At 48.6% G+C, this 24,895-nt stretch overlaps 1 protein-coding gene across 1 annotated transcript in view; it reads right to left on the reverse strand.

Moving 5' to 3' along the window:
- Positions 1-24,895, reverse strand: part of LOC141082363 (ADP-ribosylation factor-like protein 3) — a 111,078-nt gene that overhangs the window by 39,798 nt on the left and 46,385 nt on the right. The window contains exons 5-6 of the mRNA XM_073566333.1: positions 15,819-15,869; positions 15,055-15,240 (exon numbers count right to left, since the gene is read on the reverse strand). Of these exons, the coding sequence (XP_073422434.1) occupies positions 15,055-15,240; positions 15,819-15,869 (237 nt within the window). The remainder of the gene's footprint in view (positions 1-15,054; positions 15,241-15,818; positions 15,870-24,895) is intronic.

Consider the following 24,895-nt stretch of genomic DNA (forward strand, 5'->3'; position numbering starts at 1 on the left):
CTTTGTGGTGTTGGACGCTTGACATGAGGGAGGCGACTAGTTCCCATAGGTCATCCAGATTGCCATTGAACTCGTCCCTTGTTGAACGGTAGTCCTCTAGGGCCTTTAGCGTTGGCTTGAGGGAGCGTACTGGTCGTGTGTCTTGGGCTGTTGTGGAAGCACGCTCTGCTTCTCGCGCTTCATGATGTTCAGGGTCGGGCTGCACCTGCTGTACTTTGGTGCCGAGGAGCTGCACAGGATGTTCATCGACCAGTTTGTGGTATTATTTACAGAGAGTCTCTATGCACAACACGGTCTGAGGAGACGCTACAGGAGATTTCTAACAGAGCAGGGCTGCAGTATGTGAGCAGGAAGGGTGCGGGCACATGGATAGGGATATAAGGGTGATTCTGGCCAGGCTTCAAGGCAGTTTTCGACTGGTGTGTCCCCGCATGAGGTGAATGCAGGTGTGGTTGATTAATAGGGCTGGGAGAGGTCCTACCTTTGTTTCCTCAATGCAGAGCAGACAGGACCGATGCTGTTCAGTGTCCGGAGAGACGATGCATATCGGGGATTGTGCAATCCAGACTTGTTTATTTGTAAATCTGGACATACAGCGTGCGATCGGTAATACCAGGGACGCCATCAGGGCATTACTGCCCTGACTGACGTATGGGACCCGGTGGGCAGAGGGGGCCCGGTCTCCTCTGCTCACCGGGCCCTACCGGCATGCTAAACTGGGCCCTCAGCGTGGCGGCAGATGATAGCTATTGACATGCGGGCCCGCACGTCAATAGTTAACAGCCGCCAGCGGCAAGCCAATCGGAGGCTGGCAGCTCACGTCCGCCGCAGCGCGTACCTCGCCGGCGTCTGACGTCATTGTCAGTCACCGGCGAGCGCGCGCTGCTGCATGGAGGGATGCCCGGAGCTTCACCGCTGGACTGTGGCCAGGTAAGAAGAGCTTGTGGTTTTTTTTTTTTTTAATTCTTTTCATTCATTGAGAGCGGGGGGCCCGGGGCAGATGGCAGAATGCTGGACACTATGGGGGCAGAATGCTGGTGACGATGGGGCAGAATGCTGGTGACGATGGCTGGGGCAGAATGCTGGACACACGATGGGGGCAGAATGCTGGACACACGATGGGGGCAGAATGCTGGACACACGATGGGGGCAGAATGCTGGACACACGATGGGGGCAGAATGCTGGACACACGATGGGGGCAGAATGCTGGACACACGATGGGGGCTGAATGCTGGACAGTATGGGGGCTGAATGCTGGACACTATGGGGGCTGAATGCTGGACACACTATGGGGGCAGAATGCTGGTGATGATGGGGCAGAATGCTGGTGACAATGGGGGCAGAATGCTGGTGATGATGGGGGCAGAATGGAGGACACGATGGGGGCAGAATGCTGGACACTATAGGGGCAGAATGATGCACACTATAGGGCAGAGTGCTGGACACACTATGGGGCAGAATGCTGGACACGATGGGGCAAAATGCTGGACACACTATGGGGGCAGAATGCTGGACACACTATGGGGGCAGAATGCTGGACACACTATGGGGGCAGAATGCTGGACACACTATGGGGGCAGAATGCTAGACACACTATGGGGGCAGAATGCTGGTGATGAAGGCTGGGGCAGAATGCTGGACACACTATGGGGGCAGAATGCTGGTGACGAAGGCTGGGGCAGTATGCTGGACACTATGGGGGCAGAATGCTGGTGACGAAGGCTGGGGCAGAATGCTGGACACTATGGGGGCAGAATGCTGGTGACGAAGGCTGGGGCAGAATGCTGGACACTATGGGGGCAGAATGCTGGTGACGATGGCTGGGGCAGAATGCTGGTGACGATGGATGGGGCAGAATGCTGGTGATGATGGGGCAGAATGCAGGACACTATGGGGGCAGAATGCTGGACACTATGGGGGCAGAATACTGGACACTATGGGGGCAGAATGCTGGTGACGATGGCTGGGGCAGAATGCTGGTGACGATGGATGGGGCAGAATGCTGGTGACGATGGGGCAGAATGCTGGTGATGATGGGGCAGAATGCTGGACACTATGGGGGCAGAATGCTGGACACTATGGGGGAAGAATGCTGGACACTATGGGGGCAGAATGCTGGACACGATGGGGCAGAATGCTGGACACACTATGGGGGCAGAATGCAGGTGGCGATGGGGCAGAATGCTGGACACTATGGGGGCAGAATGCTGGACACTATGGGGGCAGAATGCTGGACACACTATGGGGGCAGAATGCTGGACACACTATGGGGGCAGAATGCTGGACACACTATGGGGGCAGAATGCTGGACACGATGGGGCAGAATGCTGGTGGCGATGGGGCAGAATGCAGGACACTATCCAGGATCCCGGGACAGTATGATACGATGGAGACAGATGGGGCAGGATGGAGAGATCGTATGGGGCAGAATGGATACTCATGAGGGTGGGATGGGAGAATTTATGGCTGAAGCCAGGAATGAGACGCACGGGGGCTATGATGGGGGATATTATTACTACAGGGTCTAATTAAGCGATATTATTACTGTAGTGATGTATTTATTTTATTTTTTGAGTATACTGTTTTAAATGGGGGCGGTCCTGTTAATGTGCAGAGCGACACTATGTTGCCTTTTTTTCTTCATGTGATGTAATGTAGAAGTTGGGAAAAATAAGTAATGTGTTCTGCAAGCGGAGCTCTAGGTAAGTGTGTTATTTCCTGCAGAGACGAGCCCTGGCTGGAAGACGTGATGGCGATCTGTGCTGGATGAAAGATGAAAAACAAAGATGAAGGACTTCACCTAGAGACGTCACTGGTGAGTTAGTGTGTTACCTATACACTGACACTATACCCTGTATAGAGGCCCTGTGTATAATGTCATTGATCACTGTATTACCTATACACAGACACTGCATACCAAGTACAGATCTCCTGTGTATAATGGCACTTATGTTGATAGAATCGTGTTTTTTTTATTACTGATCAGTATTGTAGTTTTCAGTCTCTGTGGTGGTAATATGTGGTCTGGTCATGGTGCGGTGGTATTTGTTCCTTGTATGTGATATTATTCAGTCACTGGTGGTAATATGTGGTCTGGTCATGGTCTGGCAGTATTTGTTCCTTCTGTGTGGTATTATAGGTCACTATGTGGTCTGGACATGGTGCAGTGGTATTTTTCCCTTGTATGTGATGATATTGGTCATTTTAAAAATTGAAAAATAAAAATATACCTAAATTGTATCACATATTTTAACAAATATTTAATAGGTTACAGTAGATTAGGGCACGGCCAAAAGAGTCTGCCGTGTTATGGTGGCGGCTTAAAAAATCTTTTGGCCAAAACAAAAGCTGCTGGCTATATGTGTAATCTGGTGATGGGACCTGTTAATGTGTGATTGGTGAGAAGTGGAGTTTTTCCAAGAGAGAGCGGTGGGACTTTGGACAGTTCGAGGGGTGGAGGCGGGGCTGGGGTGGAGCCTGAGCGGAGTCTCAAGGGGGCCCCGAAAATTTTACCAGTATGGGGCCCTGAAATTCCTAGTGGCAGCCCTGGGTAATATAATAACTTCTCCAGAAATGCAGATGTAAACAAGGCAAACCAAGGTGCAGCACCAAGTGTGGCTGCAAATGTGAGCAGTAAGAGGTCGAAAACTGATAATATGACCCTTGAACCAGAAGTGGAAGGCACGCCAATAAGAATTAATTACAGGCTGCTATACAAAAAAGGCCATTAGATGGCAGCAGAGTGACAAGTAGGAATGGTACTATGCATAACATGAAAAATACAATACATAGAAAACTGAAAAGCATAACTTACGCGGAACAGCAAAGGTATGTCTGCCGAGTAAGCACTTCTTATTACTTGGACTTAGCCTTTATTTTAAACCATCGTACTCCTTCACCATGTTTACCTATGTGTTTACAGTGTTTGCTCCACAAATCCTCACTCTCCTTCGCTATCCCCAAACCCCAGCACCCTCTAATCAAGTAATCATCTCCCCTTATCCTGTAAACTCACAGCATCATCTTTGTGGTGTTGGACGCTTGACATGAGGGAGGCGACTAGTTCCCATAGGTCATCCAGATTGCCATTGAACTCGTCCCTTGTTGAACGGTAGTCCTCTAGGGCCTTTAGCGTTGGCTTGAGGGAGCATACTGGTCGTGCGTCTTGGGCTGTTGTGGGAGCACGCTCTGCTTCTCGCGCTTCATGATGTTCAGGGTCGGGCTGCACCTGCTGTACTTTGGTGCCGAGGAGCTGCACAGGATGTTCATCGACCATTTTGTGGTATTATTTACAGAGAGTCTCTATGCACAACACGGTCTGAGGTGACGCTGCAGGAGATTTCTAACAGAGCAGGGCTGCAGTATGTGAGCAGGAAGGGTGCGGGCACATGGATAGGTATATAAGGGTGATTCTGGCCAGGCTTCAAGGCAGTTTTCGACTGTTGTGTCCCCGCATGAGGTGAATGCAGGTGTGGTTGATTAATAGGGCTGGGAGAGGTCCTACCTTTGTTTCCTCAATGCAGAGCAGACAGGACCGATGCTGTTCAGTGTCCGGAGAGACGATGCATATCGGGGATTGTGCAATCCAGACTTGTTTATTTGTAAATCTGGACATACAGCGTGCGATCGGTAATACCAGGGGCGCCATCAGGGCATTACTGCCCTGACTGACGTATGGGGCCCGGTGGGCAGAGGGGGCCCGCATCGGGCCCGGTCTCCTCTGCTCACCGGGCCCTACCGGCATGCTAAACTGGGCCCTCAGCGCGGCGGCAGATGATAGCTATTGATATGCGGGCCCGCACGTCAATAGTTAACAGCCGCCAGCGGCAAGCCAATCGGAGGCTGGCAGCTCACGTCCGCCGCAGCGCTTACCTCGCCGGCGTCTGACGTCATTGTCAGTCGCCGGCGAGCGCGCGCTGCTGCATGGAGGGATGCCCGGAGCTTCACCGCTGGACTGTGGCCAGGTAAGAAGAGCTTGTGGTTTTTTTTTTTTTTTATTCTTTTCATTCATTCAGAGCGGGGGGCCCGGGGCAGATGGCAGAATGCTGGACACTATGGGGGCAGAATGCTGGTGACGATGGGGCAGAATGCTGGTGACGATGGCTGGGGCAGAATGCTGGACACACGATGGGGGCAGAATGCTGGACACACGATGGGGGCAGAATGCTGGACACACGATGGGGGCAGAATGCTGGACACACGATGGGGGCAGAATGCTAGACACACTATGGGGGCAGAATGCTGGACACACGATGGGGGCAGAATGCTAGACACACTATGGGGGCAGAATGCTGGACACACTATGGGGGCTGAATGCTGGACACTATGGAGGCTGAATGCTGGACACTATGGGGGCTGAATGCTGGACACTATGGGGGCTGAATGCTGGACACACTATGGGGGCAGAATGCTGGTGATGATGGGGCAGAATGCTGGTGACAATGGGGGCAGAATGCTTGTGATGATGGGGCAGAATGCAGGACACGATGGGGGCAGAATGATGCACACGATAGGGCAGAGTGCTGGACACACTATGGGGCAGAATGCTGGACACGATGGGGCAAAATGCTGGACACACTATGGGGGCAAAATGCTGGACACACTATGGGGGCAGAATGCTGGACACACTATGGGGGCAGAATGCTGGACACACTATGGGGGCAGAATGCTGGACACACTATGGGGGCAGAATGCTGGACACACTATGGGGGCAGAATGCTGGTGACGAAGGCTGGGGCAGAATGCTGGACACACTATGGGGGCAGAATGCTGTTGACGAAGGCTGGGGCAGAATGCTGGACACTATGGGGGCAGAATGCTGGTGACGATGGATGGGGCAGAATGCTGGACACTATGGGGGCAGAATGCTGGTGACGAAGGCTGGGGCAGAATGCTGGACACTATGGGGGCAGAATGCTGGTGACGATGGCTGGGGCAGAATGCTGGTGACGATGGATGGGGCAGAATGCTGGTGATGATGGGGCAGAATGCTGGACACTATGGGGGCAGAATGCTGGACACTATGGGGGCAGAATGCTGGACACTATGGGGGCAGAATGCTGGTGACGATGGCTGGGGCAGAATGCTGGTGACGATGGATGGGGCAGAATGCTGGTGACGATGGGGCAGAATGCTGGTGATGATGGGGCAGAATGCAGGATACTATGGGGGCAGAATGCTGGACACTATGGGGGCAGAATGCTGGACACTATGGGGGCAGAATGCTGGACACTATGGGGGCAGAATGCTGGACACTATGGGGCAGAATGCTGGACACACTATGGGGGCAGAATGCTGGTGGCGATGGGGCAGAATGCTGGACACTATGGGGGCAGAATGCTGGACACTATGGGGGCAGAATGCTGGACACACTATGGGGGCAGAATGCTGGACACACTATGGGGGCAGAATGCTGGACACACTATGGGGGCAGAATGCTGGACACACTATGGGGGCAGAATGCTGGACACACTATGGGGGCAGAATGCTGGACACACTATGGGGGCAGAATGCTGGACATGATGGGGCAGAATGCTGGACATGATGGGGCAGAATGCTGGTGATGATGGGGCAGAATGCAGGACACTATGGGTGCAGAATGCAGGACACTATGGGTGCAGAATGCTGGTGACGATGGCTGGGGCAGAATGCTGGTGACGATGGATGGGGCAGAATGCTGGTGACGATGGGGCAGAATGCTGGTGATGATGGGGCAGAATGCAGGATACTATGGGGGCAGAATGCTGGACACTATGGGGGCAGAATGCTGGACACTATGGGGGCAGAATGCTGGTGACGATGGCTGGGGCAGAATGCTGGTGACGATGGATGGGGCAGAATGCTGGTGACGATGGGGCAGAATGCTGGTGATGATGGGGCAGAATGCAGGATACTATGGGGGCAGAATGCTGGACACTATGGGGGCAGAATGCTGGACACTATGGGGGCAGAATGCTGGACACTATGGGGGCAGAATGCTGGACACGATGGGGCAGAATGCTGGACACACTATGGGGGCAGAATGCTGGTGGCGATGGGGCAGAATGCTGGTGGCGATGGGGCAGAATGCTGGACACTATGGGGGCAGAATGCTGGACACTATGGGGGCAGAATGCTGGACACACTATGGGGGCAGAATGCTGGACACACTATGGGGGCAGAATGCTGGACACACTATGGGGGCAGAATGCTGGACACACTATGGGGGCAGAATGCTGGACACACTATGGGGGCAGAATGCTGGACACACTATGGGGGCAGAATGCTGGACACACTATGGGGGCAGAATGCTGGACACACTATGGGGGCAGAATGCTGGACATGATGGGGCAGAATGCTGGACATGATGGGGCAGAATGCTGGTGATGATGGGGCAGAATGCAGGACACTATGGGTGCAGAATGCAGGACACTATGGGTGCAGAATGCTGGACACTATGGGTGCAGAATGCTGGACACTATGGGGGCAGAATGCAGGACACTATGGGGGCAGAATGCTGGACACTATGGGGGCAGAATGCTGGACACTATGGGGGCAGAATGCTGGACACTATGGGGGCAGAATGCTGGACACACTATGGGGGCAGAATGCTGGTGGCGATGGGGCAGAATGTTGGTGATGATGGGTGCAGAATGCTGGACACTATGGGTGCAGAATGCTGGACACTATGGGTGCAGAATGCTGGACACTATGGGGGCAGAATGCTGGACACTATGGGGGCAGAATGCTGGACACTATGGGGGCAGAATGCTGGACACTATGGAGGCAGAATGCTGGACACTATGGAGGCAGAATGCTGGACACTATGGGGGCAGAATGCTGGGCATGATGGGGGCAGAATGCTGGACACGATGGGGCTGAATGCTGGTGACGATGAGGCAGAATGCTGGACACGATGGGGCAGAATGCTGGACACGATGGGGCAGAACGCTGGTGACGATGGGGCAGAATGCTGGGCATGATGGGGCAGATTGTTTGACACGATGGGGCAGACTGCTGGTCATGATGGGGCAGAATGCTGGACACTATGGGGGCAGAATGCTGGACACTATGGGGGCAGAATGCTGGACACTATGGGGGCAGAATGCTGGACACTATGGGGGCAGAATGCTGGTGACGATGGCTGGGGCAGAATGCTGGTGACGATGGATGGGGCAGAATGCTGGTGACGATGGGGCAGAATGCTGGTGACGATGGGGCAGAATGCAGGACACTATGGGGGCAGAATGCTGGACACTATGGGGGCAGAATGCTGGACACTATGGGGGCAGAATGCTGGACACTATGGGGGCAGAATGCTGGACACACTATAGGTGCAGAATGCTGGTGGCGATGGGGCAGAATGCTGGTGATGATGGGGCAGAATGCTGGACACTATGGGGGCAGAATGCTGGACACTATGGGGGCAGAATGCTGGACACACTATGGGGGCAGAATGCTGGACACACTATGGGGGCAGAATGCTGGACACACTATGGGGCAGAATGCTGGACACACTATGGGGGCAGAATGCTGGACACACTATGGGGGCAGAATGCTGGACACACTATGGGGGCAGAATGCTGGACACGATGGGGCAGAATGCTGGTGGCGATGGGGCAGAATGCTGGTGATGATGGGGCAGAATGCAGGACACTATGGGTGCAGAATGCTGGACACTATGGGGGCAGAATGCTGGACACTATGGGGGCAGAATGCTGGACACTATGGGGGCAGAATGCTGGACACACTATGGGGGCAGAATGCTGGTGGCGATGGGGCAGAATGCTGGTGATGATGGGTGCAGAATGCTGGACACTATGGGTGCAGAATGCTGGACACTATGGGGGTAGAATGCTGGACACTATGGGGGTAGAATGCTGGACACTATGGGGGTAGAATGCTGGACACTATGGGGGCAGAATGCTGGACACTATGGGGGCAGAATGCTGGACACTATGGGGGCAGAATGCTGGACACTATGGAGGCAGAATGCTGGACACTATGGGGGCAGAATGCTGGTGACGATGGCTGGGGCAGAATGCTGGACACTATGGGGGCAGAATGCTGCTGACAATGGGGCAGAATGCTGGGCATGATGGGGGCAGAATGCTGGACACGATGGGGCTGAATGCTGGGGACGATGAGGCAGAATGCTGGACACGATGGGGCAGAACGCTGGTGACGATGGGGCAGAATGCTGGGCACGATGGGGCAGATTGTTGGACACGATGGGGCAGACTGCTGGTCATGATGGGGCAGAATGCTGGACATGATGGGGGCAGAATGTGACAGTGAGACACGAGAAGGGGCAGAATGAGATACGGGCATGATTGGAGACACGGGGCAGAATGGAGATACGGGGCATGATTGGAGACACAGGGGGTAGGATCAAAGACATGGGGGCATGACTGGAGACACTGGGGCAGGGTTGGAGACAGATCATGCAGGATCCCGGGACAGTATGATACGATGGAGACAGATGGGGCAGGATGGAGAGATCGTATGGGGCAGAATGGATACTCATGAGGGTGGGATGGGAGAATTTATGGCTGAAGCCAGGAATGAGACACACGGGGGGCTATGATGGGGGATATTATTACTACAGGGTCTAATTAAGCGATATTATTACTGTAGTGATGTATTTATTTTATTTTTTGAGTATACTGTTTTAAATGGGGGCGGTCCTGTTAATGTGCAGAGCGACACTATGTTGCCTTTTTTTCTTCATGTGATGTAATGTAGAAGTTGGGAAAAATAAGTAATGTGTTCTGCAAGTGGAGCTCTAGGTAACTGTGTTATTTCCTGCAGAGACGAGCCCTGGCTGGAAGACGTGATGGCGATCTGTGCTGGATGAAAGATGAAAAACAAAGATGAAGGACTTCACCTAGAGACGTCACTGGTGAGTTAGTGTGTTACCTATACACTGACACTATACACTGTATAGAGGCCCTGTGTATAATGTCATTGATCACTGTATTACCTATACACAGACACTGCATACCAAGTACAGATCTCCTGTGTATAATGGCACTTATGGTGATAGTATCGTGTTTTTTTTATTACTGATCAGTATTGTAGTTTTCAGTCTCTGTGGTGGTAATATGTGGTCTGGTCATGGTGCGGTGGTATTTGTTCCTTGTATGTGATATTATTCGGTCACTGGTGGTAATATGTGGTCTGGTCATGGTCTGGCAGTATTTGTTCCTTCTGTGTGGTATTATAGGTCACTATGTGGTCTGGACATGGTGCAGTGGTATTTTTCCCTTGTATGTGATGATATTGGTCATTTTAAAAATTGAAAAATAAAAATATACCTAAATTGTATCACATATTTTAACAAATATTTAATAGGTTACAGTAGATTAGGGCACGGCCAAAAGAGTCTACCGTGTTATGGTGGCGGCTTAAAAAATCTTTTGGCCAAAACAAAAGCTGCTGGCTATATGTGTAATCTGGTGATGGGACCTGTTAATGTGTGATTGGTGAGAAGTGGAGTTTTTCCAAGAGAGAGCGGTGGGACTTTGGACAGATCGAGGGGTGGAGGCGGGGCTGGGGTGGAGCCTGAGCGGAGTCTCAAGGGGGCCCCGAAAATTTTACCAGTATGGGGCCCTGAAATTCCTAGTGGCAGCCCTGGGTAATACAATAACTTCTCCAGAAATGCAGATGTAAACAAGGCAAACCAAGGTGCAGCACCAAGTGTGGCTGCAAATGTGAGCAGTAAGAGGTCGAAAACTGATAACATGACCCTTGAACCAGAAGTGGAAGGCACGCCAATAAGAATTAATTACAGGCTGCTATACAAAAAAGGCCATTAGATGGCAGCAGAGTGACAAGTAGGAATGGTACTATGCATAACATGAAAAATACAATACATAGAAAACTGAAAAGCATAACTTACGCGGAACAGCAAAGGTATGTCTGCCGAGTAAGCACTTCTTATTACTTGGACTTAGCCTTTATTTTAAACCATCGTACTCCTTCACCATGTTTACCTATGTGTTTACAGTGTTTGCTCCACAAATCCTCACTCTCCTTCGCTATCCCCAAACCCCAGCACCCTCTAATCAAGTAATCATCTCCCCTTCCCTCCTTCCTCCCCACCTGACCTCATCTGCTGACCTACTCCCCAACCTCAGATTTCTCACAATAAAACATAAAACAAGCCGCCCACTCTCTTTCTCCCACCTGCCCTCCCTCTGTCTGCTTCTCCTCACTGCTGGCAACATAGCTCCCAATCCTGGACTCCCACAGCTAATACTTCCCATTAATTCTCCCTTCTACCGCTCCATATCGAATACGAACTACCGCAATCTTTCCAACATAAAACCCGTGCCCTTGATGACCTTCCCCCTGCTCCCTCTATCTGGAGCACTCAGGATTGCCTGCTTCATCTGCAATAAGTTTCATGTGATTCATGACCTCGTTCTCTCTCGCCCCGGCAACAGACACGGTGGAGGAGTGGGTCTTCTCCTTTCTTCTAACTGTACCTTTAACCCAATCCCACCTTTTCCCTCCCTTATCCTCCCCTCTTTTGAAGTCCACTCTGTCTGCATCTACTCTCCCTCCAACCTTCAAGAGGTTACTGACCTCCGGGCCCGGCCACTTCCTTTACTGACCAATTCTCTACCTGGCTTCTTCACTTTCTTTCCACTGACATCCCCACTATCATCATGAGTGACTTCAACATCCCTACTGATACCCTTCACTCAATAGCCTCCAAACTCCTGTCCCTTACTTCATCTTTTGGACTTGCTCAGTGATCCTCCTCAGCCACCCACACAGATGGACATACATTAGACCTGATCTTCACCCATTTCTGCTTTCTATCTAACTTCACAACCTCCCTTCTCCCTCTATCCGACCACCATCTACTCACTTTCTCATCCCTGTCCTCCTCACCAGTCACCCATGTCCAGCAACATACGTACCCTCACTGAAACCTCGCACACCTAGACACCCACATGCTCTCTGACTCTATTCTATCACTGGCATCCATATCCTCAATCCACGACACAGTGTCACTGCTTTCTACAATGCCACTCTCGCATCAGCTATTGATATTGACACAGTTGCTCCTCTCGTTCATGGCATTGTGCGATGTATCAACAGACAACTCTGGCACAATAACATGACTAAAAAGCTCTGGCAAGAGTCCAGGGTTGCAGAGCGGCGTAGGGAGAAAACAAATTTGCAAGATGATTTCACTGCATTCAAACAGGCCACACTCGCTTTCAAATCTGCCCTCAACTCTGCTAAACAGGTCTACTTCACAACCCTCATATCTTCCCTATCGTGCAACCCCAAACAGTTATTAAAAACTATTAACTCCTTCCTCTGCCCACCACTACCCCCTCCAAGCTCCCTCATCTCTGCTAAGGACATTGCCACACACTTCAAAGATAAGATCGACCAAACAAGGCAAGTCTTCATTGCTCAACCACCACAACCCCTTTGTATACCAGACCAATGCCCAAACCCCATAACCTCCCTCTCCAACATCACTGAAGGGGAGCTTAATTGTCTCCTCTCCAAATCACACCTCACCACCTGTGCACTTGACCCCATCCCATCACCCTTCCTCCTCCTCATCCTCACCATTACACTTATCCCATCCCTAACCCACCTCTTCAACCTATCACTAACTTCTGGTACCTTCCCTTCTGCTTTCAAACATGCCACAATCACTCCTATCCTTAAAAAGCTAACCCTCTACCCAACCGCTATTTCCAGCTAATGCCCAATATCACTGCTCCCACTCGCTTCCAAACTCCTGGAGCAGCACCTCCATACTGAACTTTCCTCCCACCTCTCATCTAACTTGCTCTTTGACAATTTACATTCTGATTTCCGCCCCATCACTCCACTGAGACATCCCTGACCAAAATTACTAACAACCTACTTACAGCCAAAGCTAACGGACAATACTCTATAGTCCTCCTTCTAGACCTGTCCTCTGCTTTCGACACAGTTGACCACTGCCTCCGACTACAGATCCTCTCCTCTTTTAGCATCAAAGACCTTGCCCTATCCTGGATCTCCTCATACCTTTCCAACCGCACATTCAATGCCTCCCACTCCCACACTACCTCCTCATCCCACCCTCTCTCTGTTGGAGTCCCCTAAGGCTCTATTCTAGGACCTCTACTCTTCTCAATCTATACACTTGGCCTGGGGCAACTCATAAAGTCCCATGGATTCCAGTACCACCTTTATGCTGAGGACACTCAGATCTACCTCTCTCACCCAGATGTCACCTCTCTGCTGTCCAGAATTCCAGAGTGTCTATCAGCCATATCCTCCTTCTCCTCTCGCTTCCTCAAACTCAATGTGGACAAATCTGAACTCATCATCTTTCCTCCATCTCACAGATCTTCCTTACTTGTGATAAATAGGTCAGGCAACAACATCACGCTTTCCCCCGTACTGGAAGTCCGCTGCCTCGGAGTAACCCTTGACTCTGCCCTGTCCTTCAAACCACACATCCAATCTCTTTCCACCTCCTGTCACCTCCAGCTCAAAAAATATTTCCAGAATCTGTCCTTTCCTCAACCCTCAATATACTAAAATGCTTGTGCATGCCCTCATCATCTCCCGCCTCGACTACTGCAACATCCTTTTCTGTGGCCTCCCTGCTAACACCCTCGCACCTCTCCAGTCCATCTTTAACTCTGCTGCCTGACTAATTCATCTCTCTCCTCGCTACTCCTCCGCTTCTCCCCTCTGCAAATCTCTTCAGTGGCTCCCATTCCCTCAGCATATCCAGTTCAAATTACTAATACTGACCTACAATGCCATCTATAAAGCTGGGTTCATATTGCGTTTGTGGGCAGCGTTTAACGCATCCGTTACATAGCGGCATTAACACTATGTAACAGATGCTTAAAGCAACCAAAGACTACAATAGACGAGCGCATTGCCAACGCATGTTATAATCGGCATGCGTTCGCGATGTGTCATCATTCTGTGACGGACCCTCGGACGCTGTCTGCAGCATTCGGGGGTCCGTCACCGCTAGCACAGACATGGAAGCTGTGCTAGCGTGATCGCTGAACGCGATCACAAAATGACAGTAGCGTTATTGCAGTCCGTCAACGCTATGCGTTGAACGGACTGCATTAACGCAATGTGAACCTAGCCTAACCTGTCTCCTCCATATATTTCTGAACTAATCTCCTGATATCTTCCCTCACATAAACTTCAGTCCTCCTAAGACCTCCTTCTTTCCTCATCACTTATTCGCTCCTCACCCAACCACCTCCAAGACTACTCCTGAATATACCCCATCTTTAGGAATTTTTTGCCACAACACGTCCGACTATCAACCACATTCGGATCCTTCAGACGGAACCTAAAAACCCACCTTTTCAGGAAAACTTACAGCCTGCAATGACCCTGCTGCCTCCTCACCACTACTAGAACTACCGCCTCACCAACACCAGAGCTGCTGCAACCCCCAACCTACTGTCTCCTTCCCCACCATCCTGTAGAATGTAAGCCCGAAATGGCAAGGTCCTCTCCCCTCTGTATCAGTCTGTCATTGTAAGTTTGTTTACTGTAAGTGATATCTGTAATTTGTATGTAACCCCTTCTCATGTACAGTACCATGGAATCAATGGTGCTATATAAATAAATAATAATAATAATAATCCTCAGTCTCTTCACAAATAATAATAAATAGAATGGCCTCCATGCACATTAGAATGGCCTCCATACACAATAGAATGGCCTCTATACACATTAGAATGGCCTCCATACACATTAGAATGGCCTCCATAGACATTAGAATAAAGTTGTCTTGTCTCCACAAAGCCTGGATCTGGGGACCACCACAAATATTAATAGATAAGGATTGGGCTATTGGATTTCATATTCCTGATCCTGTTCTCCGATAGATTAGGTGGTCAGACCTTTTTTGGGGGGGAATCCGAAGAAAAAGAGCTTTTGTTCAAACAACTGTTCGTCCGATCAACCTTAATATAGGGTTTATTTTAGGTATTCCCTGAAAACAGAGCTGCCCTGTTAAATACGCATCAGGTAACAGTTTGCCACAGTTTTTGCTATTAGCTCTTTACCTGGATGCCTTCTCCTGAGAGGGCAGAACAGGCTTGGATCTGCCATGTGCGGTCCCGGTAGGTGTGCAGGTTCAGTCCAGCAGCAATGTCTGAAGCAGGTGCAGCAGTCAGTAAGTCTTGTTTGTTCGCAAAAACCAGAAGTGGGACACCAAGTAGACTTTCCTCATCTACCAGTTCTGCCAGCTCCTAAATATAAAACCGGTTATGATAGGGTGATGTTCATACTGTAACAGTCTCCCTCATCATTTGTATACTAAAATTCAGTTTACAGGAAAGTGAAGCAGAACCATTGTATGAGTACAGTAGATTTATTCCATAATGTGTCTTAAAGGGAACCTGTCACATGATAAAATGCTACTATATGGGGTATTGGGTTAAATTGCAGGTTGATATTCTGAACCTGTTTGGCACCCGCATTTAGAGCCCTGCTGCTGGGAGAAAATGAACTTTGTTCCTCTTGGCAGTATTCAGCTTTCAGTCAAAAAGGAGGCACCGGACCTAATGCCGAGCTGCTGTCAGTCAGTGCCGGAGGCACTGTTACAACCACCGATCTCTATACACAGAGAGGTGACTGAAACCGTGCAGGCAACACCCCCCCATGGCTGAACGCCAAATGGTGCAGGGAGAAATAATGTTAATTTCCTCACGTCAGCTGGAGTCTAAGTGAGGGCGCCAGGCAGATTCACAATGCTTGCAGATTACACTACATTGTCATTAAAGAAAATTCAAATATATTTTATTGATTCAGTCAGTTCTGAGCATACCTGCCCTGTTTCCTCAAATCGCTTACGATCTGCGCTGTCAATCACATAGATCTGCAATAAATAAAGTGTAGAAATATTGTTATGTATGCTGGTAGAAGGCCACCTGTGCCTCTACAGCCATTATAAAATTACTATTATCAAATTTCATATAAATAGCATTTACAAAATGACCCATGTCAGGGAACAGCCAAGGGATCACGCAGATATCCCACCACTGCCACCAATTTGGTACGAATAGCACTCCACTGCCCCAATGGTCCTGACAATCACACGATTGATTGACAATTGAGGGACGAGTCAACAGCTGTTTTTGCTACTAGGCAGGTTATTGGGGACTTCATAGAGGACGTATAGTATATACACATCCAATTCCAACACATGAAATATATATACTTTGGCATGGTCAGCGCCAAGCTCCACAATAACCCAAGGAAACTAGCTGCTATCACCAATCATTTATACCAGCCGATTGGACACCCATTGCTGGCAATGTATGGCCTCACGCAGCTTCTGGGATGTGGTTTATAGAGCAAGAGGAAAGAAGTCATTACATTTTATATATTTTATTGGAAAAGTAGCCAGTACTTAAAATAAAAATATACAAAATATATTATAAAAGGGGACAAAACAATACAGTATATACAATCACATAAAATAGATACGCAAAAGAAAAGTGCTAGACCTGATGTCATAGAAATGGTGCAGATTTAGTGGAGGGGAGTGCTCCCAGAACTGAACAATGATTGTAAGTCATATGTGGCTTCTAGCAGGTACAAGCCACAACTACCTACCTTCCTTTAGTGAGCTCAGATGGAGGCAAGTAAATGGGATGCAGCTCAGATACCAAAAAATGATGGGAGCCCTGATCTTAAGGATATCTGCTCCCCTGGAGGTCCTAGGCGGGAGATATTAATGCCATATTTCCCATCATGAGAGGTCCTAGGCGGGAGATATTAATGCCATATTTCCTATCATGATCTTAGCTTTCTATAGATAAGAGACATGGCATATCTAGCTTTGTCCATCTGGCCAATATTAATTCAGGGCTGATGCATAGATCGCACAGTGATGTAAGTAAATGCATTATGTTTGCCACTTCGTCACAACACAGAAACTATGCCTTCCAGAACTATAGGACCTATGCCTGTCACAAAACCCCCAATATTCATAACTGTAATGCGGTGCCGATTAATGTACCATCATTGGTCGAATGTTACTTCGAAGACTGTGCATTATCTATACAGGAGAGAAAAGTCTCACCTCCCAGCCTCTTGTACAGCCTCTTTGTCTGCTGTCCATGAGATAACCCACTTCAATTGCCTCTTCACAGCACAGAGGTCAGATGGAATGTTAGAGTGCAAGCTCTTGCTTCCTTTACAAGATATGGTAAACTATGCTTTAATTAATCCTCATTATGAGAGTAACAACCTGACACAAACCAATACTAATAAAAGTAGAATCAAACGACAGTGTATGGGGGCCTCCCGACTATCTCCTGACAGATGATGTGGGGGAGATAAGGATCCAGGATGTCTAATTTCGAACTGCCGATCTTTTTGTTCTCGGCATACACCGCAGCTGATAGCCAAAATATTGTGCAACTGATATCGATCAATTGTGTGTAGCAGACCTGAGCAAATTGGAGGTCATATCAAGCTCCTTTGGCTATACCTATCTAGCCTGTGGATCAGGACAACCAAATGGCGGGAAATAAAGTGCAACTTTACAGAGAAGTGATGACAGCATCATAGTGTGCACCAGATCTGCTTAGATGCATAGACCCAACCCTTAGATGCTGGTAAGGTGTGTACGTGACATTGGAGAACTAAGAGAAAGGCAAAAGAAATGTGAACGAGATACGAGAGTGAGTACAGGAAGAAGGGAGAAGGAGAAAGAGAGCGGAATTGTCACAGGTGCCAAAATAAAGACAGAGACTGGAACAAGGTACATCAATGTTTATTATTCTTAACCCCTTAGTGACAGAGCCAATTTTAACCTTAATCACCTGGCCAAATTTTTGAAATGTGACCAAAGTCAATTCATATGGTAATAACTCTGGAATGTTTCAACATATCCCAGTGATTCTGCAGTTGTTTTCTCGTAACACATTCTACTTTGTTAGTTGTAAATTTTGGTCGATATGTTTTGCATTTATTTGTGAAAATATCAGAATTTTGAGGAAATAAAAAAAAATTTGCAATTTTCAAGCGTTCCATTTTTATATCCTTAAACCAGTTAGTCGTGCTGTACAAAATGGTTAACAAACAACATCTTCTTTACATCTACTTTATATCTGCATAATTTTTTTCAATCATTTTATTTTGTTAGAAGGCTACAAGGGTTAAACTTTTAACACCAATTTCTAATTTTTTCAACACATTTAGAAAACCTGTTTCTTTAGTAAATTTAAATGGACTTTGATATATTGAAAATTCCCCCAAAGTGATATAATATTAAAAACCGCAAACCTCTCATACTTCAAAATTGCTACAAGAAAATGTATTAACCCTTCAGGTGCTACAAAAGAAGTAATGCAATGTGGAATGAAAACATTTTTTTTCCCTTTACTGTTATGAGTTCATTTTCCCCTTCACCATTGAGGTCTGATGAACTCCCTCTTCTGGTGAAGGAAGGTAGTGAGGCTGATTACCAAGCACCTGAGCTGGGAGAGGATGACTGGGCGACGGGGATCTCTGACTGGATATAAGGCAGCCGACGCCCTTCTGCCTCGCTGGTGATTTCTCTGTGGAATTCTAGGAGACCAGTCTGATTCCTGCTCCTCAAAAGTTTTCTGCTTTGCCTTTTTGCATTTGTGTTTTGGTTTTAGTTTGCCTTGCTTTTCTGGATTCTGCCATTCCCTGCTGGGGTGAGCTGAATTCCTTTTTGTCAGTTTGCTCTGTCTTCAGAAAATACCTGAGTACTGACATAGTCTTTTTGAAGCCTAGCGTCTTCAGGGCCTTTTTCCCTGTCAGTCTGTTGGCTCTTATTTTGATAGGGTTTTTTGCGGATTGCAGACAGCAGCCTTCCTATCCTGTCCTATCTAGTTAGCTTGGGCCCCATCATTTGCTCAGTCTATCTTTCTATCTGTGTTAGTGTTTTTTCTTCTTGCTTCACCGTCATTATATGTTGGGGGCTGCCTATTGCTTTGGGGTCTGCTCTGGGGCAGTTTAGATTTCCCTTTCTTTCTTTAGGCTAGGCAGTTCTCCGGCTGTGATCGAGGAGTCTAGGGCATCGTAGGAACCCCCCACGGCTACTGCTAGTTGTTGTTGATAGGTTCAGGGGTCTGCAATCCGATAGCTGCCAACTTCTCTGGTTTTCTGGACTTAGCTAGCATTTCTGTTTTTGCCTCCTACGGTGACTCATTCATAACAGAATCACCAGCCTTACGCAGATCCTAGGGTACTCAATAGCAGGAAAGAATTAAAAAAAAAAAAAAAGTGTGTATATTTTTTCCTCTATATCTCTGAGGCCGTAGGGGGAATTTTTTTTTCTCTCAATGGAGATAAAGCAATTGTCTGATCGTGTGGAGCAGCTCGCTGCGGAAGTGCGGGGAATTTCCACCTACCTTGCTCATTCACATGCTGCTGAACCAAAGATCCCTGCTCCTGATGTGTTTTTTGGGGATCGGTCTAAATTTTTGAATTTCAAAAATAATTGTAAATTATCTTTTGCCTTGAAGCCTAACTCGTCAGGGAGCTCCGTGCAGGTTAAAATTGTCATCTCTTTGCTGCGTGGCGATCCCCAGGATTGGGCGTTTTCTTTGAAACCTGATGATCCTAGTCTGACTAATGTGAATGCATTTTTTCAAGCCTTGGGGTTGTTGTATGACGAACCTAATGCTATTGATCAGGCTGAAAAGACCCTGTTGGCATTGAGCCAGGGTCGAGATTCTGCAGAATTGAACTGTCAAAAATTCCGAAAGTGGGCGGTCCTTACTGCCTGGAATGATAATGCCTTGGCAGCTCTCTTTCGGAAGAGTTTGTCAGAAGCCGTGAAAGATACTATGGTGGGATTTCCTGTTCCATCTGGTCTGGACGATTCTATGTCATTAGCCATTCAGGTTGATCGGCATTTACGTGAACGCAGGACTGCACGAGAGGTGTTGCCACCTGTTGAACAAGTGTCTGAACCTATGCAATGTGATAGAGTTTTGTCCAGGAAGCAACGTCAGGAGTTCAGAAAGCGAAATAAGCTGTGTTTTTTTTGTGGAGATGCATCGCATATTATTTCTGTCTGTCCTAAACGAGAGAAACGTTTTGCACACACGTTTTCTGTGGGTGTTGTTCAACCTAAGTTTCTTCTGGCAATTACTCTGATCTGTTCCCTGTCCACATTTTCCGCCAAGGCTTTTGTGGATTCGGGAGCAGCCCTGAACCTAATGGACTTGGATTTTGCTTAACGTTGTGGATTTCCTATGACACCTCTGCGGACGCCTATCCCTTTGAGGGGGATTGATGCTACTCCTTTGGCGAAAAATAAACCTCAGTTTTGGACCCAGGTGGTAATGCGGGTCGCCCCAAACCATCAAGAAAATTGCAGATTTTTGGTGTTGCATAATTTGCATGATAACATTGTTCTGGGGTTTCCCTGGTTGCAAATTCATAATCCAGTTTTGGACTGGAAATCTGTGTCTGTGGTGAGTTGGGGTTGTCGGTGTGCCCTTAGTGAGGCTCCGGTTTTTTCCACCTCTCCTCAGTCGCATGATGTTCCTGACTATTTGGCGGACTTTTATGATGTATTTAGTGAGAATGAGTCTGCGTCTTTGCCTCCTCATAGGAGTTATGACTGTGCAATTGAACTGAGCCCGGGGTGTAAATTTCCCAAGGGTCGGCTCTTCAATTTATCTGTACCCGAGCACGAGGCTATGCGATCCTATATTAAGGAGGCGTTGGAGAAGGGTCATATTAGACCATCCTCTTCACCATTAGGTGCTGTTTTTTTTTTCGTGGCCAAAAAGGATGGTTCATTAAGGCCTTGTATTGATTATCGTGCCCTCAACAAAATTACTATTAAATATCAGTATCCGTTACCCCTGATTTCGGATCTATTCTCCAGAGTTAAAGGTGCTTGCTGGTTTACCAAGCTTGACCTCAGGGGGGCGTATAATCTTATCCGCATTAAGCATGGGGATGAATGGAATACGGCGTTTAATACTCCAGAGGGACATTTTGAGTACCTTGTGATGCCTTTTGGGCTCACTAATGCCCCTTCTGTCTTCCAGTGCTTCATGAACAACATTTTCCGAGACTTTGTGGATAAATTTTTCATTATCTATCTGGATGATATTTTGATCTTCTCCAAGGATTGGGATTCTCATGTGGAACATGTTCGGACGGTGTTCCGGATCTTGAGGGAGAATTCCCTGTATGTCAAAGGATCGAAATGCCTTTTTGGGGTACAGAGGATTTCATTTTTGGGATTTATTTTGTCTCCGTCAACTATTGAAATGGATCCGGCCAAGGTACAGGCCATTTATGATTGGGTTCAGCCCACTTCTTTGAAGGCCCTTCAGAAGTTTTTGGGTTTTGCTAATTTTTATCGGAAATTTATAGCAAAATTTGCTAGTATTGCCAAGCCATTGACTGATCTGACTAAGAAGGGTGCTGATGTGTTGAATTGGTCTCCCGAGGCTGTTTCTTCCTTTCAGGAGCTGAAGCGAAGATTCACTTCTGCCCCGGTTTTGCGGCAACCTGATGTCTCACTCCCGTTCCAGGTAGAGGTGGACGCTTCTGAGATTGGTGCAGGAGCTGTTTTGTCCCAAAAGGATCCTGTAACATCTAAAATGAATCCCTGTGCTTTCTTTTCTCGAAAGTTCTCCCCATCTGAACGTAACTATGATGTGGGGAATCGGGAACTGTTGGCCATGAAATGGGCATTTGAGGAGTGGAGACATTGGTTGGAGGGAGCTAAACATCAAGTCGTGGTCCTCACTGACCACAAGAATTTGATTTACCTGGAGTCGGCCAAACGCTTGAACCCTAGACAGGCTTGATGGGCCTTGTTTTTTACACGTTTTGATTTTGTGGTCTCTTTTCTTCCTGGCACTAAGAATGTCAAGGCTGGCGCTCTTTCTAGGAGCTTCTTTGCTGATTCTCCTGTGGTGACTAAGCCTGCTACCATCTTAGGCGAAGGGGTAGTTCTTTCTGCCATCTCGCCCGATTTGAGACGTGCTCTGGAAGAGTTCCAGGAGGACAAACCTGAGCGTTGTCCCAGTGGAATGTTGTATGTTCCTGACCAGTGGAAGAAGAGAGTGATGTCTGAAGTTCATTGCTCTGCATTGGCTGGTCATCCAGGTATTTTTGGTACTAGAGATCTGGTGAGTCGGTCTTTTTGGTGGCCCGCCTTGTCTCGTGATGTCAGGAATTTTGTGCAGTCCTGTGGGACTTGCTCCCGGTCTAAACCTTGTTCTCGCTCTAGTGGGTTGTTGATGCCTTTGCCGGTCCCCAGGAGGCCATGGACCCATATTTCAATGGATTTCATCTCTGATATGCCTGTCTCTCAGAGAATGTGTCACGACGCCGTCAGACTCGGGGCCGGCTGTTCCACCCTCAGCCACTAGGAGGCGACGGACTGTCACGCCGCCCTCGGGCCTGCTGTCCAGGCCTCGGCCACCAGGAGACGCCGGACTGACATGTCGTCGTCGATCTCGGTGCCTGCTGTTCCGCCCTCAACCACTAGGAGGCGCCGTGGCTCGCGCCCGAGTGAGGGTGGCAGCAATGAAGGGGCTTCTGCGCAGGCGTCTACTGGACGCAGACTCCGCTCCTCTGTCAGTCATTAAGGGGCTGGTGCATCATCATCAGGTCTTGTCCTGGGGGCGGTCCTGATGACATCACCAGCCCGGGAGCCTGTGAGGGACGACCTGATCCCTCAAATACCTTGGGACTGGGCTTGCAAGCTGCTGGATATATTCTTGGTTCCCCTACATGTTACTTGTGATTGCCTATCGTTAACTCCGACCTCAGCCTGAACTTCTGACAACTCTGTTGCCTGCCGTTTTAGTACCTTGCATTTCTCCCGATTACTGACGCTGACCTTGGCCTGGATTCCTGACCCCCTCTACTGCCTGACGATTTTGTACCTCCGCTACTCTCCCGGTTTTTGACCTCTGCCTGGACTCTCGACTCTGCCTCTGCCTGCCGTTTCTGTACCTCCACTGCTCGCCTGGTTTCCGACTCCATTTTTGGCTCTCTTCCTGCTTTTCTATTGCGACCGTTCTGCTCTGGCACTCTGCTCCTGTTCAGACAGCACTTCCTGGGCTCTGCAGTAAATCCAGATCCCTGTATAGGGGTAAAGGGTGTCGGTGCTACTCGGGGCGCGGTCTGTCTGCAGCCCAGACTTGCAGACGGACGCGATATTATGACTGTTATTTGGGTGATTTGTGATAGGTTCTCTAAGATGGTTCATCTTGTACCACTCCCTAAGTTGCCATCTTCCTCTGAGTTGGTGCCCCTGTTTTTGCAACAGGTGGTTCGTTTGCACGGGATTCCTGAGAACATTGTATCTGACAGAGGAGTTCAGTTTGTGTCTAGATTTTGGAGGACGTTCTGTTCCAAGCTGGGAATTCAGTTGTCCTTCTCCTCTGCGTTTCACCCTCAGACCAATGGGCAGACGGAGAGAACAAACCAGACCTTGGAGTCGTATTTGAGATGTTTTATTTCCGCTGATCAGGATGATTGGGTTTCATTTTTGCCCTTGGCCGAATTTGCTTTAAATAATAGAGCTAGTTCTGCCACTTTGATATCACCTTTTTTTGTAACTTTGGGTTTCATCCTCGATTTTCTTCAGGGCAGGTGGAGCCTTCTGCCTGCCCAGGTGTTGACACTGTGGTGGAGAGAATGCACTAGATCTGGGACCAAGTGGTGGATAAATTATCTCTCTCCCAGGAAAAGGCCCAGCGGTTTTCCAACCGACATAGGACCGTTGGTCCCCAGTTTAAGTTGGGTGATATGGTTTGGTTGTCATCAAAAAATATCGCTATGAAGGTAGCTTCTCCTAAGTTTAAGCCTAGATTTATTGGGCCTTACAAGATTTTGGAGATCATTAATCCGGTCTCTTTTCGGTTGGCTATTCCTGTCACATTTAAAATCCATAATGTGTTTCATAAGTCCTTGTTGAAGAGGTTTGTTGAACCAGTAGTTCCTTTGGTGGCACCTCCGCACCCTGTATTGGTTGAAGGTAACATGGAATATGAGGTAGAGAAGATACTGGATTCCCGTCTGGCTAGACGGAGACTCCAGTATTTGGTTAAGTGGAAGGGTTATGGTCAGGAGGATAATTCCTGGGTCTCTGCCTCTGATATTCATGCCAAAAGATTGGTGCGTGCCTTTCATCGGGCTCACCCTGATCGCCCTGGTGGCGTGGATGAGGGTTCGGTGACCCCTCCTCAAGGGGGAGGTACTGTTATGAGTTCATTTTCCCCTTCACCATTGAGGTCTGATGAACTCCCTCTTCTAGTGAAGCAAGGTAGTGAGGCTGATTACCAAGCACCTGAGCTGGGAGAGGATGACTGGGCGATGGGGATCTCTGACTGGATATAAGGCAGCCGACGCCCTTCTGCCTCGCTGGTGATTTCTCTGTGGAATTCTAGGAGACCAGTCTGATTCCTGCTCCTCAAAAGTTTTCTGCTTTGCCTTTTTGCATTTGTGTTTTGGTTTTAGTTTGCCTTGCTTTTCTGGATTCTGCCATTCCCTGCTGGGGTGAGCTGAATTCCTTTTTGTCAGTTTGCTCTGTCTTCAGAAAATACCTGAGTACTGACATAGTCTTTTTGAAGCCTAGCGTCTTCAGGGCCTTTTTCCCTGTCAGTCTGTTGGCTCTTATTTTGATAGGGTTTTTCGCGGATTGCAGACAGCAGCCTTCCTATCCTGTCCTATCTAGTTAGCTTGGGCCCCATCATTTGCTCAGTCTATCTTTCTATTTGTGTTAGTGTTTTTTCTTCTTGCTTCACTGTCATTATATGTTGGGGGCTGCCTATTGCTTTGGGGTCTGCTCTGGGGCAGTTTAGATTTCCCTTTCTTTCTTTAGGCTAGGCAGTTCTCCGGCTGTGATCGAGGGGTCTAGGGCATCGTAGGAACCCCCCA

This window comes from Dendrobates tinctorius, unplaced genomic scaffold (assembly GCF_039654945.1).
Source record: "Dendrobates tinctorius isolate UK_male_01 unplaced genomic scaffold, ASM3965494v1 ptg000001l, whole genome shotgun sequence".
Taxonomy (NCBI): domain Eukaryota; kingdom Metazoa; phylum Chordata; class Amphibia; order Anura; family Dendrobatidae; genus Dendrobates; species Dendrobates tinctorius.